Source organism: Megalops cyprinoides, chromosome 16, assembly GCF_013368585.1.
Source record: "Megalops cyprinoides isolate fMegCyp1 chromosome 16, fMegCyp1.pri, whole genome shotgun sequence".
NCBI lineage: Eukaryota > Metazoa > Chordata > Actinopteri > Elopiformes > Megalopidae > Megalops > Megalops cyprinoides.
The window spans coordinates 13,087,061-13,106,633 of NC_050598.1; the positions used below are offsets into that span (position 1 = coordinate 13,087,061).

The window sequence follows — 19,573 nt, forward strand, 5'->3', positions numbered from 1 at the left end:
GGGTCCATACGTAAATGCTCGATAATTTCCAAAAAGGTGAAAACTCCAAATATCAATATTCATGAAGGAGAGTGCAAGACCCTTTTGTAAAACTGATAATTCATTTATGATATTTATTTTTCATGTCCTTAAATTGTGAATGGATTCAATCGATCTCTTTGCAGTAAATCATTATTTACACAGAAGGAATATGAGTTTCATACAGAGATCCGGGGAAGCAGATTATTCAGTTTTCAGAAGCACTGGATTATTCAAGCGTCTAATAAATTGAAAAATGTGCATCCCTTGTATGCGGTGCACACTGTGAGTAACTATCTCCTCTTTTCCTCTGTCTTCTCTCCCATTCAGATGAATGTTTACTCCGTCACCCTGAGCGGGCCGGCGCCCTGGGGCTTCAGGCTCCAGGGGGGTAAAGACTTCAGCATGCCCCTCACCGTGTCCCGGGTAAGAGCTGCGCCCCGTGAGGCAACACTCCCCTATTTCCCTTTGAGGGGGCCATCGGAGGTGTCCTCTGAAAAAAACAAAACTCCTAAACTTAGGGAAAGTGTACAGTTGAACACACCAAAACTTGCACTTATTTTGTGGGCACTTGATACCAAAAGTAGTGTTTTCACCTCTGCAATACTTTCATACAGTTTTCCATGAAACATGAAAACAAAAGCAAATATGTCTTGTTGCGATATATACAGTGTTAATGAACCATAGTAAAAGTAGCTGCTGGTAGCTGGAATTTGGTTTTTGATTTTTCATGGAAAAACAGGGGTGCATTTTTAGGATGAAGTGGATATCGGCATAAGTGATGACTGTTGCATTCTACTCCAGCTTTGTTGCGTGAAGTTGACCAGGTGCATGTATGCACCTGTGGCTTTGGAATTTACATGTAATTTGCAGTTCTGCATTTTTAGGCATGTGACATTCACACGCTTTCTGTGGCACATTTGCAACTATGCTTTATCCCAAAGCACTCCAAACTAAATATGCACAGTGATACTTACCAAACCATTGGTATTGTGCAGAGCATAGATAGAGAGGGGTCATGTTTTAGGTTCGGAGTAATGTTAAAACTACTGTGAAACTCACAGCTCATGCAGATTAGAGCTACTTGGTAATAACCAGTAAGTATAAAACTTAAAAACTTTGTGGTGGACTTTATTGCATCCTGCTGTTTAACAATACCAATAACAATAATGAGGATCTTAACACAGCCAGTGTACAGCCAGTCAAGGCACACGCAGCCATGTGTGAATTAACAGCACTTCTGGGTCTCAAAGGATGCCAGCACATGGACATAAGGTCATGCCTTCAACCCACAATCCAGTAAGGCAGCAGAGATGAGTAGAAGCCCTACTAAAGACAGCCACTCAGGAGGGTATCTGCGCTTTTCTTCTTTTCTCAGTTTGGACAGTTTTCTGTCTGAACCTCATTAATTGTGTTTCGCTTTGATAGCAGTTTGGTCTGTAAGTCACTGATTTGGCACACACACATCGCTCCCCTTACACTTTTAAGAAACTCTCTGCTTTAACATAGACTGTGTACATTAGACACTATGCCTCTCGGTGACAGTTTGAGTCTCTTCCTTGGTGCTGTGCATTACAGTAGTATAAGGGAAGGAGTTGTATGTTAAGTGACAGCATCACAGCTGCTCTCCTTCGTGCTCCACACTCTAAAAGGTAAAGCTTTCCAGCACATATTGCTTAGATTATCTCCCTGCAGCAGATGTGGTCAGTACTACCAAGCAGGTAAGGAAGGTTCAAACTTTTGCTAAAAGGAGAAGATGCGTTCATCTCTAAGCAGGGAGTTAAACCATAATTTTAAAAGGGAAGGCACTCCCTTTTCACTGTGGAAGAGTTGCCTAACCGGACAGTTGTATGGGCATGCACTATGTCAGATTTGCATTTACTGTAGTAAGTCAATGCATACCTGTGAAAGCACTGGGTCCTGTCACAGTTTAGATTCACATCTAACACCATTTCTTCCAGCCACAGTGTACAGAAGCTGTTTCGTTTGTGCTTGCACAATAACAATAAAGTTCTTAATTCTTGAATATAAGTGAAGTGTGGGCTATGTGCATTGTGTTGGATTTAGAGAAGTACAATCTGTAGTTTCATGCTCTTAAACTGTCAAATAAAATATTGTGCATGTGTAAAGTAAATATAAGGCTGCGTGTGGGGTTTATTGTATTGATTAAATCCTACTGGTTTGTAGTACATCTTTTTGGGATAGTGCATGAGTCTAATGTAGTATATTAATGGCAGTTGCTTCACACCATTTTACTTTTGCATTCATTTCAGCTGAAGGACATTTGCAGCCCTGAAAATGTTGGTGTAAAAGAATTGATATATAGAATTGATTATAGATGTATAGAATTGATATATTGAATAGAATTGATTGACTATATCACAGTCTTGTGAAGAGTATTTTTCAGCAGCTCTTCATTAGCTGTACATTGACTTCACAGACAATTAAATTAGCTTCCTCCTGTCTGTGTAATCAGACCTGCAGGAAGGCATCGACCGTAGAAAAAGACTGATGTATGTGCCACGTCTTTGCCTCATATTCTGCCAAGCATGTTCCATTTGAATCAGACCTGGCAGATGGACGTGATTCATGGGGAAGGGCTAGACCACTGACTGGGGTATGGAGATGCAGAGCGACCAGTGTGGCTTCCTCAGAAAGCGCCACACACTCGGCTAACACCTAGTTGTGCCTAAAATAGGACATCGCAAGCTTACACGAAAAAGCCATTTCACTTTTTAGAAAGGAATCTGAAGTCCAGTTTGTTTGTGTTGACTCGCAAGCCAGTTGCCAATGAGCGGTAATGGAGTCGTGCCACTAATGAATCCTGTTCCTGTTCAGCTGACCATTTTAGGCAGCGAGCGATCCGCCACCCATCGAAAGGCTGTGCAGCATCCAACTATGTGTTCAACTATGTAAACATAGCTTGGAGACTTTACATGGCAATTACACAGCCGCTTTAAAAGGAGAGGTCATGACTCTGCAAAGAAATGGTTGCTCTCTTCCCCTACATCCTATTTGCTTAGTGATAGTAACCGTGGCAACCCCTCTCCTCTGTCCTGCATTGCACCTGGATGCTGTTGGTAGGACCCCACGCTGGTCGGCAGCCGTTTCATTACTTCGGCGGGGTTCGGCTCGTCTGTCTGGAGCGGGGCCTCCAGCTGAGAGCTGCCGGAGGGGTGCCATCTCTGCCAGGATTTGGCCGTTTCCATGACGATCGTTTCAGCGGGGGGTGGAAGGTGTAAGTTCTCTCAGCGGAACAGAATTACCATTTCAGACTGCCCAAAAGCAGCTCCCAGTTGGGAAAAAAAACTGTTTGATGTCAGCTGCTGTATTCTTCATTGTTCTTTAAACTGGGCACCACAGGGAAAAAAATAGGCCGAACTAAAGAACTTAGAACTCCAAAAGAGGGTGTAACAAGCTTAATGAGATCCATATGATGGCCCTTGCTTGTAATCCGTTTCAACACTCACATTCCTGGGGTAGCCGGTCACCGCTTGATACCAAACAAAAAAATGTTAGTCTTCATCAGCCGGCACCTTCGTAGCCTTCACAGCGAAGACTTCTCCACAAAAGGACATGCTGTGGTTAGTTTTTCTTTCCCCTCCCCGGAGTGCTCTGTGCTGCTGTTCTCTCTCCCGGATGGGCCGCATTAGGCCTCATTTCTTGAGAAATGGCATCTCCATTCTACATACTCCTGTGGAATAGCACGCCCTCGCAAACGGGAGTTTCCAGCCCATCCTTGTGTGGTTGTGTACCATGTTGTTTTTCCATCCGTATGCCTTTAATGTCCCTACAAGCAGCTGTGTACCATCAAACCCTCCCTCCCAGTATGTGTAAACGTGTGGCACTGTCGCACCCTCGTCTGGTGATTTGGAGCGGTGTTGGATTCCTCCTTAAGAAGGAGTGCCGTCTTGTAAACATCGCTCTATAGGTTATGCATGTCCACCCCACTTTGTGATGTCTCCTCAGGCATTTCTTAACCACATTTGCCTGTCTTGCTGTTTGACTCATATAGTCATTTTCTGTTGTATGAGGGCTGAGATATGTATGACTTAAAGCATGTTTACCACTGTTGTGGTACACGGTATATTGTTATTGTAATGCATAGTGTCATACTCAGATTTCCTGTTTGTGTGTGTGGGAGAGGGAGCGAGGGAGAAGTTCCCCCCAGCTGTCTCCTTTGTGATTGACGTGCTCTGTGAGATGCGGCAGGCCTGCGCTGTGTGGGGGGTTGCTTTGTGAGGGCCTACCGCCCTGCGAACGATGAACTCTGACTTTCTGGACAGTCATCTGTAAGTCGTCACCTTTCCTGGAAGACCCAGAAGATGGCCTAATGACATGTAAGTGGAGTCAGCTGTGCTTTTCAGACTGCAAAAGCCGTCCGCTGTAGTGCTGTGACTGCGCAGAAATGTTCTGCTGCCGTTTAAGTCTTCCTTGTCTGCAGGGTGCAGCTCTCTCAGCGACCATAAAGCAGTCATTAGGGTCCTCCCTGCAGATGGGTATTTAATGGTGCCCTGTTGAAAGTCTGTGGCTCCCTTGGGCCTTAGTGCCATGGTGCTGGTGAGTGCCACACAGTGGCTGCTCCTGGCATCCCTGTTTTTTTTTGTTTTCTCGCAGGATAATAGGATAATAAAAATGCACTTTATAAAACTTAAGCCTCACCTTGATTCCCAGGACTTGGAGTTGCCCTAGCAGCCGGTATCCAATCACCCCAACCCCTTTGTGAAATCTGTGTGATGTTGCCCTTACGTAACAATGTTAGCCACTATAAATAGAGTTCTATAATGCACATTAATGTAGCACTCATCATTGTTTTGCATCACATAAACACATGAACACTGTGATGTGGCAGTGTTGATCATTGTACGGCTCTGCGCTCAGTTAGTTAAATATGCTGTTCTAACAGATAATTTTTAAGCAGTACATAAGCTAAAACAGTTTCTGCTTGCGTGCTTATGTTTTAGCACTTCTTAACTCAGTATTTATGTAATGTGGCTGACTGACACTCTTGTAAGTCTTTCTGGATTATGGTGTCAGCCAATTTAATACATAAATATGTAAGAATTCTGTAAATACAGCTCAGGCTGGCAATTTTACTGTTACAAGCTCAATTTGTAAATGTAGGCTGCTGTTTATTTGCTTTGCTGACACATTACACCTCATTTACATATCATAGCCTACAGTGGGTCCTTGAATGTAATCTGGGAAAAGGCAGTGAAAAAATCATACGAATAAGATAAAAGGTTTGCATGGTGGTGGGGGGGAAATGGAACCATGCAAGATTTAGTTTTTTGACTGTGAACATTTAGGTAAATAAAGCTTGTGCATTCTTGCCTTTTAAGACTAATGAAGTTAGGAAACAAACTCTGCAGCAGTCGTGCTGGAGCCTGCAACGCAGACTACGTACTCTGTCTTCTGTCTGTTCTGTCTCCGTTTCCAAGTCTCAACATGACTCATTTGTCTGAGCCACGGAGGTGACGGCAGACAGTTTCTCCTGGAGCCGTGACAGACAGGCGTTTTTCACAAACAAGCCCAAACAGACACGCAAACATGCAGTGCTTTCATGGGATGAAAAACAGTGCAGTGTCTTGGGATTGTTCAGGAATTTCAGAGGAATGGCCAAAGAAGCTGCAGGGCTTCAAACCCAGGAATCCTGTCACATCTTAAAAAAAAAAAAAAAATGGGGTGGGGAGTGGGGGCCTTGACAAAATGAAATGGAATCTGCCGGATTCATCTATGCTGTGTAACCATTGATTTGGCAAGCAGTTTTCAGTCAGTCCTGAGCCGTACTGCTGAACTTAGGCCCTCATACAAACCTTTTGTTAAAATATGAGGACAATAACTGCTGTTGAGCCAAGGGTAACTGCCAATAAATGGAAACCCTGTGACTTTTCAAGCACCATTAAACACTCAGGGGGGAGGCCCACACATCTATAAAACGGAAGTCGTTCGAACTTAGTGAATTCTAAATGCTATCAGAACCTGATAAACAGGAAATTGTCCACTCTGCGTTCCTGCCAGCCTCTGTACCCGTGCCTCTGTCTGACAGATTCCAGTTGGTAATGGGAGGTTCTGGTGCTGTCTGCTCTGGTGTGCTCTGCGTGGAAGTTCTGGCTTTGGCCAATTCACTTTTACTTGCAACAATGGCAGGAAGGGAATTTTCAGTGAGTGCCATGACTATGTGTTCTCAAAGGTAATGTGGCGCTGTGAAGTATGTGAGTTTTACAGCCTCTGAAAAGGAGTTGAAATGCACATCCTGTGTAAGTTGAACTGCTGACTGGGATTAACGTTGACGTTTGTGTTGAGCTGCATTGGGTCGTCGATTTCTTTGGGGAATGGTCCCTGTCCTCTACGATCCAACTCCAGCATTCTGGTTTTAACAGGTAATGCTTTTATGCCACATTGCATCAAGGGAAATGGAGTACCTCAAGTGGAATAGGTTATCTTTCCCACTGAAGTGCTGTTACATAAGCTATAAATAACAGGGCTACAGCTGAGCTTTCTCTGACTAGTCTTGTCATACACACATTTTATGTCTGCGAGTGGCTCAGTTTTTATCATAATCTTTGACTCCTAAGTTGGATCTCATTGGCCTAGTCATGTTGTGTTCCAGTTGTCGCTGGTTTATCTGACAAATGTGTTTGCATCAAGTGCTGCACATGATGATCAAAAGAGTCTTTCTTTCTTTGGCCTTTTGGTCCATTTGAATGCTTATTCCATATTTTAGAATGCAAACTGCATGTAGCTTCTCCTGTTCTCAGAGTGATATCAACCTCTCTAGTTTTACCACAGAAACTACAGTACTTCATGTCGGTCTTCAACTGACTTGCTTTCAAGGTGGCTTGTATTCCCTCTGTCCTTAAGGGGGTATCACTTTGGTAATGAGAAACTCGATCAGTCCATTTCAGCTCTGTTTGTGGTCCTAGTCTTGAAGCTTAGCCACATCGTGTCTGTGCTGTGTTAGCTTGCGTGCAATCTTGAAAATACAGAGGAGCGCCATCTGGGATTCAGCATCATGTAATAAAGGTTTTTTCAGTGGCATATGGAAAATGTCAGATAGGAAAAGATATGTGCCATTTTAAGAATAGGCATTAGGAATATATGAGCAGTGTGTGAAATGTGTTCCTATATGACACTGTATGACTAAGAGGTTAAAGTTTTCTGTGGATTGTGTCCTCTGTCAGTTAGTAGACCAATTCAGGATGTGATTCATCAAGGAAGGCTGTGGCTGTTACATTCCCCACTCTGTGACTACAACTCAAACAGAACATAAGGAGACGTTTTTTTTTTTCCATTAAAGGTAGTGCAGGAATTGAACGCAGGCTTTCGTTTGCGGCTTTAGTCCAGTCGGAATACCTGTGTAATGAGGCCGCACACTGACATTTCAAAACTATGTGATCGTATGCGTTGGATGCATTATAAATTGTACAGAGTCACCTGGGTCAGGGTAAGTTTACGTATATCTCCTGTGAGTCAGGCTGCTCAAATAAATGAGGAAACGGTACAGTTCTTGTTACGCCAACACCCTGTAGCTATGAGAGAGAAAGGAGCTCGTCCGGTCATCTTTATGCCCGTCCCAGGGTTGTGCGTCGGCAGCATTCTTGCGCAAATTCCACACCTTTTGTGGGAAGCGGTGCAAAAAGTACTAAGTTTGTGTGTGCTGCTCTGTCTGTGTGAGTGCAAGAATGCGTGCCTGCATGCTGAGCTTTTTCCTGGGTGTGTGGAGCTGTGTGATTGGACAAGGCCTTCTCGTGTGGGTAATGGTGCGGAAAGTGCAAGGGTTTTTGGGTAGCGTGGTGCTGTGATTTTGGGCATAGCTTCCCCTAGTTTAAGCAGGGACAGATTTTCATATTTGTTTGGCATTCCTGGAATTCTTAATATGGCGGGTCCAGCTATCCCTTTGTCGTGTGTGTGCGCGCACCTGTTTGTGTGTGCGTCTGTCTCTGTATGTGTATGTATGTTCCAGACCTCATCATTCTGCTTGATGACAAGCCCCTGTGCTGTGGGCCTCTGGAACCCTCAGAGGAATATTTTCCCAATGAAGGCACTGTAAAGTGAAACCAGCACAGTACTGCCATACAAGCAGTAACACATGGGTACTGACATCTTTAGGCCTTGCAGTACACATATCACTCAAGCATAAAGGTGGTCTCCACCCTAAGTTTTGGAAATGCATTTGATTTTCATCTGTGAGTAAATGCAGTAGAGCTGTGTGTTTGTGTGTGTGTGTGTGTGTGTGTGTGTTTGTGTGTGTGTCTGTGTGTGTGTCTGTGTGTCTGTGAGGTGATTCTGTGGGTGACGTAATGTCTTTATAGTGCGCAGTGGGACCTGTTACTGTGTTCCATGTGAGGAGATTTGATCTGCGTGCGCTGTGCTGTCTGTCTTCTATAGAATGGGTTTCGGGTGAGTCAGGGATAACGGCTAGTCAGCAGTCTTTTGTTCTACCCGTTTGACGGCACAGACGCCTCAATGCACACCTGTTTGTGTGTGCGGGGGGTTGATGTAACTCTGACAGTTTCGCAATTAACCATCTGCTGATGGTTACGGTTCTCACTTCAGGCTAGTTTGCGCTTGTCAAGCTATTCTTTTTTTTTTTCCTCGGTTCTGTTTCAGCTGGGGTCTTTCTTAGCTACACTACTAGGGGCTTTCATGGCCCTTGGCCTGATACTTTGGTGACTGATACCAGCCTGGTGATGCATCTTCCATCAAGTGTTATTTTAGCCTGTTAAAAGTGTTAATTATGATGATGATGATTGATTATTATTATTAATAATAATCCTTTTGCTCTTTATGCAACGTACTTTTGGAATTGACAGTTCTACTTTAAACTCGTATCACTGTAACAATCTCTGCAGTTGCAATGGAGTACTGGAGCGAAATTAATGTAATCCTTTGATACACTCAAATGCATCCAATATCTGTTTTTCACAGTACAAGTCCCACAGTGTCCCATAGTTAAGTGAGCACCAGTTGGAGGATAGGCGCCCAACAACTTGAAGGATGTCTGGAGATGAGGAGACAGGGCTAATATATCCTCCCTTACCCCGGTGGAACAAAGCCAACAAGGCCAAATTGATTGTGGATTTTGGCAATGCTGAGAGAAGAGAGGGTTCACAATAGGTACAGTGGGTGGAGCTACCTTATCAGTCACCAGCATGTCAATCACCAGCATTTATATTACCATTTATAATTCCTGTCTTATTAAAGGTGTATAATTTTTGCAAATTGTTGAGTCACTGCTAACACATTGGAGCTCCACCTGCTTTGCTCCCTTGGTGGATTTACTCAGTGGCATCAGATGAGCGAGTCAAAAGGATTTGTCCTTTTTCCCACTCGAGTCATTACCCATTTTGTGCCTTGATTACCACAGGGCTGTATGTTGGTCTTCTTTCCACTGCTTTACATCCTCTTCAGTCTGTACTGAATTCTGCTTTTCACGTCCTCTTTCTTCCTCACCTCTGTCAGGCTACTTCCTCGGTCTGTTCACACTGCTGGTTTTGAGGCTTATATACGTATGGGACAGTATGAAGAAATTGGATGAGGTGACCTTGTTCTGCCTCCCTCATTGGCGCCTCTTTCTTTCTTTATCTCCACCAAGTAGCTAGATGAACTTCAGCAAATTTAGTGTTCACAATCAATGCTCCAGTTTTCTTCATCTGCATGGCAGCTCCTCTGCTTGTAATATTCTCTCTTTCTAGCTGTGACATATTTACCAGCATTCATAGCAGGGTCAAAATTTGCGCAAAAGCAAAAGGAAGACGATGTTATCTAGGGTTTTGTTGTAGCACTGTTGGTTTAGTTAATATGCAGTGTGAAGGAAGTTGATAAAGGATTGTGAAAGCATTGATATTATACTCTTGATGTGGAAACGGTGAGAGGGAAGCATCTTGAGTGTTGTGTAGTGCTCCGTGTGATCACTGCCATTGGTAGAATCAGTTGAATTAATTGCTTGAGATACTGACTTAAAACACAACTGTTCACACTTCACCTTGTTTCCAGTTTTAGCCTAAACACGGGAACCTTGTATGTGATCGCTGCAACCCCTGTGTGACATCTGATACATTGCGTAATGGTCTTACAGATCATTGTTTGGCATTAGCTGTGTTAATATGATGCAGGGTAACATTCCATCATCGCAATGCTCAATGCTAGTCACTGGGATGTTGGTATGTCGCTTTCATGGGAAATTGTAGGCAATTATGCAACTGTAGACAAATATGTTTGCTTATATTTAGCGCCATCTTTTAGCTTTATGCCTAGTCACTGTTACTGTGTGCTGTTGTTGTTGTTGTTGCTGTGATATGCATTTCATGTATCTTGCCTTGATAGCCTTGTTAGTTGCTGTGGATGGGTGTGTAGCATATAAATCAATAATTATTGTTTTCTTATGATCCTTGATGAATGTGGCAGCCCCCTGCCTGCATTCTGGCCTCTTGGTGTAATGTGTGAAGGAGCGCCCTTTCCACTGTCAGCCTTATTTATTGACAAACTGCACACGGGAAGATATTTCGATCCCCGCAAAGCCCTGACCTCAGCACTGCGGTGCCACCGACCCAAGAGATGCAACAGCTGTGAGTGCAACACGAGCCAGGGGCCAACACAGGTGGCAGTGTCCATCACCGCGACCCCTCCCTGAAATGACCTGCCCAAAAAGACCTGCCACCTCCTCTACTCTCTCACTCCGCCTCCCGCTGTCTTTCATTTGCGCTTCTCCCCTCACTTACTCGGCCTTCCTCTGTGCTTCCTCAAGAAAAGTTTTTTAAATGGGAAAAACAACGTATATGTCATGCATTATATGTGACTGTGTCTGTTACAAAATTGCATGTTCGAAAATATTGGGGGGTGGGGGGGTGGGTGCAGAATCTAACTTACAATACAAAATACAGTACAAAATGTGTCTGACTGATTTTGACATGGAAAATGTCATTTTTTTGGATAGATACAGTCTCATTCTTTGAGTGGCGCAGAATGCAATGTTTTTATAGCCTGTTTTCCATTTTCTAAATCTCAGCCAGGGGGAACTAGATCCACAAGCAAAAAGCTGGTGGCTGTTCCTGCATCCCTTGCATTTCACAGGGCAGATTCCGCCCACCCCCAGGCTCAGCCAATCAAGGGAGGTTACAAGGCATAACATTTCTTTAAGAAGATGGCGGAAACTCAACCAGTACTATAAGCAGAAAAATAAGTTGGTATTTGTGATGACTTGTCTGCTCTTATGTTGTAACTTGGTGACAGTTAGTATGACCGTGTTTACACTAACTACACATAGATATAATTACATAACTAAAATATATGCATGAACGTTACAAAAATCTAGCTATTAAACAGGATTTTGAACACCTGCATCTAGTTTTAAACCCTTTGCTTACCAAATCAATGCGATGGGCACTTTAACATTAGGTAGGAAAGTGTTCCACCTAAACTGGGAGCAGACTGGAAAAGCTGGAGGCATTGCCCACTGCCACCGAAGTCTCATACTGCACATCATATGCATTTTGCTGTGGATCATGGTTAGAGATGGTGCAGACCTGCAAAGTCCTCCAACAAAGAAGGAAGAAGTTGTGCTTGGTGGTAACAGTAGCTCAACTTTTTTTTTTTTTTTTTTTTTTTTTTACTTTTCAGTTTTTCTGTTTGAAAGGGAAATAACTGCAGTGATCAACAATGGCAGCCTGCTTTCAACACGCTGACCCTGAGCTAGGCCTTGTGCCATCTCTTGAGTGGAAAAGGGGTATTGCTACAGAATTCTGTTGTACCATCTTTGCATGTAGCCATCTGTAACTTAATGGAACCTAAGCCATTTACATAGAAGCCCTAATTTCTTTGGGTCTCCTCATTTACACAGGGCCACCCCAAATCCAGGTTTGCCAGTGAAAATATGCAAAATGATCAGAAAGGATACTGCTGCTCAGCTGAGCTTCTTTCTTCTCTCAAGTTAGACAGTTCACAGACAAATAAGCAGAATGTCTGAAGACATTTGAGGTCATTTTACCAACGGGCTTCAGTTAAGTTTAATTTGGGAAGGACTCATATGTGATTGTTTTTTACTCTTTTTTGGTGCACTTATAGTTGAAGGTTGCATTTAGTGATGTTCCCCCTCCATTTATTTTCTCATCATATTTTTTCTGTCCTTGATGACAGAGTTATCCATTTTAGCAAAATATGTGTGAGCTTGCAAGCTGTCTTGCTTTGCTGGATTGATTGCTAGATTCCTTTGTAGATTAAAATTGCTCACTCTCAGGGTTTATGGAATGTTGAATTATTATGACAGTTGCCTTTAGGATACAGCATTGTGGTGAAATGTAGCATAGCAGTGACATACGGAAAAATGCAGTAGCCTAAATGTTTTTCAGTAGTCACTGTTCACATGTCTTTGTTTTTTATTCTTTATAAAAATAAATTACTCTCAGCGTCAGTTATGGTGCTAAATTGAATTCACTACTTGGCATTCAAGTTTATGAGAGGTTCTGAGATGGGAATCAGAACTTGAAGTTGGTGACAATACGTACACAAGATGATAGCTTTGCTGATGTGGGTTCAGTGTGTGAAAGAACGCAAGGGTTTTGCCATATGGTATCACCTTTTATGCTGAAGCAGATCTGGGAATTTACTAGGTTGGACCCTGCTCTGGAGCAAGGTAGTGTTCTGGGTTCTGGTAACTCGGGAAGTCCCATGTATACCACAGGAAAAACCCAGGAAAAATCCAGGGTTCCAAGCCAGTATTAAAGCAGTCTTAAAGTTGTAGTTCATGTCAGCAGTGTGTTTTGGTGGCCTTTGTTTAAGGCCATTCTGTGCGCTTTGTGTAATGTAAATGTTTGGAAAATGGTTGGTGGGGCTTTAAATCTTTAAATAGAACTGTGGGAAGGCTGGGTAGGTCTTCATTTTACCTCTGAGAACATGAATTATACAGCGAGTGGGTGGAACTGTCTAAAATAGGATAAAGTCAGTCCGGGAGGAGATGGGACCACATGAGAATAAATTAGGGAAATATATAATATTACATGTACATTACATATTCTGTATATTACATTTTGTCTTTCTGTGATCCATATTTAGAAGAGGCCACGAGTCTTTGTTTTCAAGTTGACGTCATTCTCCTCCTCCCCGTTTTAGCCTTCATAGTAATTGCAGTTCAAAACGCGAAAGCATTCAAACACTGCCACCAATTTGCAGTTGGGTCTAATCTGAGTTGACCCGACCACACAAAATGCCAGCTGCACCGTCTAACAACCCTTTTATTCCTCAGAAAAGCTGTAGAAACAGGATACAAAATAACATTATGTGAACAAGCCCCAGTGATTAATAGTAAAGGGACGCTTGTGCAGGGAAAAGATAAGCGGGCTTTTCGCTGGTCTTGACACAGTGCAGCCGCTGTCATCGGAAGGGGAGGTCTGTTCTCTAGAATGCCAATTTCAACATGTCAGAAGAAGAGGAAAAGCCATTTCAAAACCCAACTGTAACTATGGCTTTCTGAACATTGACCTGGAAAAGGGCTCCGAGAAAGCTCACAAAGGCTTAAACTAGACTGAAACTCTGTGGATGGGAAGAATGCTCTCTACTCCTCCTCAAATGCAGTCTAATGAGCGGGTTTTGGTGAATTCGTTCAACCTCAAATTGTTGTGTGGGAGGTGTTTTCTAGGGTTTGACATGCTTGTGATCCGGGCCTGTTTGCTAAAACAGTGCAGTGCCTTTAACGCAGCAGTCTTGGTCTTGGCATTCTGTGGCCATCCGGCTTCATCCTTTCCAGGATCTCCCGCCCTGAGGCCCAGCGTTAGCGAGCTCATCTTCTGGCGCGGAGGCAGGGGGTTGAGCGAGGAGACTCCGAGGAGCGAGTCTGCTAATTAAGCGGAGCTTTGGCTGAGTCCTCGCAGGTCAGCTCAGCTCCCCTGACCCCGTCTGGTGAGCTAATGAGGCAGAGGCAGCCTGCTAAAGCCACAGCGCCTCACCACTGCCCCTCTGGGTGGCCCAAAGCTCATCAAAAAGGCAGGTGGGCCACAGAGAACAGGGGTCAGGGTTCAGAGTTCTGATTGAGGCCCCATTCTTTCTTTTTTTGGGTTCTTCTGTTCTTTCCAGCCACCTCCCCCATATTCTGCCATACTACTGGTACTGATGTTAGCAGTGCTCTCCTGAGAGTCTTATCTGATTGGGTCCTTTTCCAGCTGATTCTTTTTTCAATGACTGTTTGCATTTATTGGTAGTGGAGAAGAAAGGAGAAGGAGGACTTTATTTAACTTGACAGATACAAATTAAATATGTAATTCAATGAATACATTTAAATGAATAAACTTAAAAGGGTTTCTGATGTAGCAGCATATGCATCCTGGTTTCCTCTGCTTTTTGGCTCAGTCAAGGATACAACCAACGAAATGCAAGATGGAAGAAATTTGGCCACGGAAGCGAGATTTTTTTGCATCAGACCGAATCGATGTGTAATCCCAGGGATGAACTTACATGACTGGCTGTGTGCTCGGGGTTTTTGAGGGGATGGAAAATGGACTTCTCAAGTTCAGATCAGCACAAAGATTTAATTCTCTGGCGGTCAAGATATGACCCTCCAAATAGTCTGGTGCTGCGTGAAGGGTTTAGATTTGAAATCATTATATTCATACCATGGGAATGTGCTTGCTTGGAGTGTCTCTCCACATCTGAAGAAATCTTTTAAAGTGAAGTAATACTGTTGTTGATTACCAGCAGCAGTATGTTCAATACCACACTGCAGCTGTATTGATGAGACGCCTGCTGCAAGGTCCCATGAGCGTGTGCCGTCAAAAGCCAAGAGAGCTGCTTTTTGTTGGTTGCTATTATGTATTGTGCCCCTCAAATTTATTTTCACCTGTAATGATTCAGTATAGAAAAAGGGGAAAAAAGAGCATGAGCTAACCTTTTCAAATCATTGGTGATCCTTCGAAGGTCATGGTCATACACGGGGCTCACAAGTGCCTAGTTTTTTGCCTTGAGCACTGGCTGAGCACCATGGCCCAGGTTATAATAAAATGTTAATAAAATTGTTGACTTTGTAGCTGGCTAGCCAACGTTAGCTGGCTAGTTGGCTAGTGTATTTTAAGCCAGTTAGCCAGCTTTGTACATGACCGTTCATACCGTCACTATCTGTTGACCTCATCCGCGGGTAATTACAAAATTTAGCTTTAGTTAGCTTTCTATGTAACTATAGATCGCTTGGTAGATTTAATGGGCCTCTAGCAAGTATCACATACAATGCATTGTATAGGAAATGGCAATTCCTCACGGAAAGTTTTCTGATTGGACAACACTCAACGGGGTGCCAAACCTGCAGCTTGACCGCAACGCCAAAGAGCCAGGCTCGTTAGTATGGCAGTCAGAGCGCATACTCAACCGTAGTGATGGCACTCTGTCACGTAATTGGATACTACTGGTTGCAGGTCAGCAGTGATTGGTTATTTGGAATTCTTAGACATTTTAATGTACAGCCGAGCGACAGAACCAGAAATGTCCGGGAAAAATTATACGCTGGGAAGAATTGTTCGTGACACCTGTTTGATTTCCTGCTGAGGCACTGCTGCTGTACCCTTGAGCTAGGAACTCACAATCGCCTCTGTAAATACTTAGCTGTATAAATGGACAACATGTAAAAATTGTAACCTATATAAGTTGCTCTGGATAAGAGCGTCTGCAAAATGGCAATAAGTTAATGTAATAATGAGTAGTGTTGATCCTCTTCTGCGTTACATGTAACTGCGTTACATAGTGTGACTTTTTGTGTAAGGGAATAGCCATTGGCTGCTTGCGAGTGTATCAGAGGGGTGCATTGTTTCGGTGCTCCCGCATGACTTTAGTTACAGGCTCTTTAACTGCTGCACCACACTGTCTGACGATATTCCTGTCAAAGGTGTCCACTTCTGAAAGTACATCATAGTGAGAGGAACTGTAGTTTATAGATTGGTCAGAAGCACTGCTGAATCCGTATTCAGTTTGCCTTGTGTCAATGATGCCAGTTGACCATGTCCACTGTATAGCATAATTTCTGTAAAGTTGCAGTGACATCACTGCATGTTATGTTATTGCTGCATGTCTTATGTTAATGTAGGACACCACCTATTGTGACAGGAAAACAAGGTTTCATGAACTCTAAGGTTTAGTTTTTGCTTAGTCAATCACTGTATTTATTGAAAAAATACTGATTTGGTTCAGATCAGTCAGTCTCTGAGGGCCATATGTCTGCTCAGTTTGTAGTTCATAAAACCTCACTTCTCCCACCATTAACTACCTGGTAATCCCTCATGCTGTCATCTGCCTGACATCAGCATTGGGTGAATGCCTACATGCCCTCAGTTATTTGATGTGTACACGTTGTGCTCTGCTTCTCTGAGGCCATCACAAGCTGTACGTTTTGGTAATGTGCCTAGAACGAGCTGAACATGTTTTGGCACCTCCTCTATGTAGTGAAGAAAAGGCCAGAGGTTTCAGGTCATCGTTTTTGGGCAAGGTTTGGAATATGGACCAAAATGTGGAAGTGAATGTGTGGGAAATACCTTGTGTTCTTTTAGGATGTTGTGTCTGGATCTGATTTTACATTATGCGTGCGCTGCATTACATGTAAGGGAAAAGTATTTGTTACCCAGACATTCCAAGATTTAAATATCTTATTCATCCCACCTTGCAGCATTTAGTGTCTGGAAGGCAGTACTGTATTCCCCCTTTCAAATGGAAGGTGATTGTCTGAGAGCACTGAGCTGATTCCTGAAACTTCCTCATGGCTTAGGCCTGAGTCTGACAGACTAAGGAAGCCGGAGTCTTGCGGTCCATTGAAGACTTCAGCAGACTGTGGGAAATGCATAACCTTTTGTCTTCCTTTTTGCCCGTTTGTTTTCTTTCTAATCTCCTCTTCTCTGTTTGCGTGCGGAGGTCAGTCTGCAGTCAGTGGATCAGCAGCAAGCAGCAGAGCGCCTGCCTCACTCACACACATCTACTGCCTTGGCTGCTGGTGGGCAGGCTGTTAACATCAGCCTTCTGCTTGGGAAGTGGCGGCCACCACTGGCTGTGTGGGAGGTCAGAGGTCAAGGGCTGTGTGTGGTGTACTTCTTTATAAATAGAAGGCTCAATCATTGTAAAATCACCCTAGAAGCTCCCCCCAAAAACCAGCTCTCTAAATGAGAAGGGGTTGCAGTGTTCTCTCAACATTGCTGCAGTGTTGTGAGAACGTCTTGGCAGCCAGGAGTTGCACAGTAGAAAATGGCTTCAAAGGGCAGTGGAGCGGCCTGTCTGTTGCTGTTGGGGAGAGGAGCAGGTGTGGTTCACCAGGGCAGAGAGAAACTGGGAGGGGAGACAGGAGGCCAGCTGATTGCCTATGAAAGAGTTAAAAGGGGTTTCAGGAAGAGTCATGCAATCTGAAATATATGTCTGGGTTGGCAGTGGTTGTGGCAACATGATTCAGGCTGCAGGGGAAGTCTGGAAGTCCTGACTGGGTGGATTCTGACAGCCTCACCCTCTTTTGTTCTCACAGCTGACCCCGGGTGGGAAGGCCGCCCAGGCGGGCGTAGGTGTCGGGGACTGGGTGGTGTCCATCAGCGACTCCAACGCGGAGGACATGACCCACGTGGAAGCGCAGAACAAGATTCGTGCAGCAACAGACTCCCTGACTCTCACTCTCAGCAGGTATGCCTCCTCTCCTGTCAATCATTGTCAGCTGATACAGCCCCTCACCAGCGGGTGCAGTGCCTCATCACTCCACATGGTAATTTGGGTCACAGAAACACACGCTTGAATTTAGATTGACAGGCATCAAGCAGCCATACACACCTCTCTGCAGTGCACCTCATCACTGCCTGCTGGCCTCACATGTCATTCCACTGTCTGAGGAACATAATGACACAAACTGTCACTCATCCATGAATGGGGCGTGGCCTGCTTCTGCTGCAGCCCCTCCTCCTTGCCCCCATGCTTCATCTTTAGCTGGAATCTGATTTCATATGATTTGGGCAGGTGTCTACATGTGCAATGCCATTTCAGGCACATTCTTTTCTTAATGATTCTTCTTTAGACATCTGTGTCATGTGGGGGTGCAAGTTATTTTTCCTGTTCGGCAAGCTCAAAGATGAGCTGAATGTGAAAACTTGGGGCACTCATTTCATTTGAGATGTCCTAACTAGTCAGCTGTATAGCTTTAGCTACCTACTTGCTCCAAGGCCTGTCGGGCTTAAATGCAGCAAGCTAGAAGATAGTTGTCAAAGGAAAATTCATACTGTCCTGTTCCTCAGATCTATTAATATACACTGGTCAGGAACTTTACCTCTCCTAAACTATAATTTACATTAGTAACAGTTGTGATAAGAAGGTGATACTATGTTTGCTCAAGCATTTTGTGAGATGGTCAGTTTACGTTAACTGTTACATTGTGTCATACAGTTGCTTTGTGCAAGCACAAACTTGCAGCTCGCTCACTCTGTAGCCGGCTGGCACAAGGAATGCCCAATGAACTGATGGATGCGTGCATGGCCCTTAAAAAGCCAGCCATTCTGCAGCTTTAGAACCAGGGATCTGTCTCGGCTCTCAGTCAAGCAGCAAACTCTCAGACCAGACTGTTTGTGGCTGTCAGTTCTGAGGGCATGAAAAAAAGACTCCTAGTGAAAGGAAGGAGCGGTTGGGACTGTCGCGTCTGGACCCGTCTCCCTTTGGTGACTGGCCCTCTTCTGGGCTGTGTGAGCAGGCCAGCTCCACGGTCTGAGAAATCTGTCATCTCTTCGTGGCTGTCCCTGAGCCAAAAGCGTACGTACTCGTCTGGGATGGCAGTTCTCCTTTGCTTGCTAATATTTGTTGACTGACTAGGCTCAAGTGAGCGGCTTGCTCGAATTCCCATGCATATTGGGTGAATTTGAAATTGAACATAGTTGTCAAGTGGTTCAAATACAGCTGTAATCAATAGCTAGAATTACAGTTTAACCCTGTAATTACAGCTGTAATTGGTATTTGACTAAAAATACTATGATCTTTAAATGATAGTATTTGGAGGCCTCTTACCTGGAAAGTCTTAAGTATGCTTCTCCCCCATTCTTTAGTCATCCCTCCTCTGTACTGGTTCCATATCCCTTCTTTTAGCCTCTTTTCGCCTGCCCAGCACATTTTTTCTGAAGCGAGCTGAAATGGACACTGCCAGGATGTCATCGCGGGTGTCGAGTGTCAGAGCGGGGCCCCGCGTGAGCCCGGTAAAGCCAGCGGTGTTGCCATGTGTGGAGTAGCGCGGGAAACACCGGCGTCGCTCTGCCAATACAATGAGGAAAAGGTGTGGATGGCGTGCCGATAAGAGTTTGGATCTCTGCTCAACGGTGGGCCAGAGCTGAGGAATGTTTATTGGGTGCTGAGAGGAAAAGGGTGAGGTCATGGAGAGGATGAGTGTAAAACGTTCCCGTAAAAGATGAGGCGCGTGAGGGTCGCCCGCATTACGGGCGGATACATGTAACGGCGCTCCCGCTGACTTCCAGACGTTCCTAAACCGCAACCAGAAGCCTCACTCCCCGAGTGGGTTCGCCTCCCTCCAGTCCTCCCTTTCCATTTTAGAGGTGACATCACAAAGAAGGATGAC

General features: G+C 44.3%; 1 protein-coding gene across 2 annotated transcripts in view; it reads left to right on the plus strand.

Annotated features, from left to right (window-relative positions):
• pdlim7 (PDZ and LIM domain 7) overlaps window positions 1–19,573 on the plus strand; it is a 48,564-nt gene that overhangs the window by 7,327 nt on the left and 21,664 nt on the right. For both annotated transcript variants that reach the window (XM_036547721.1, XM_036547722.1), the window contains exons 2-3: window positions 349–444; window positions 17,498–17,649. In XM_036547721.1, the coding sequence (XP_036403614.1) occupies window positions 349–444; window positions 17,498–17,649 (248 nt within the window). The remainder of the gene's footprint in view (window positions 1–348; window positions 445–17,497; window positions 17,650–19,573) is intronic.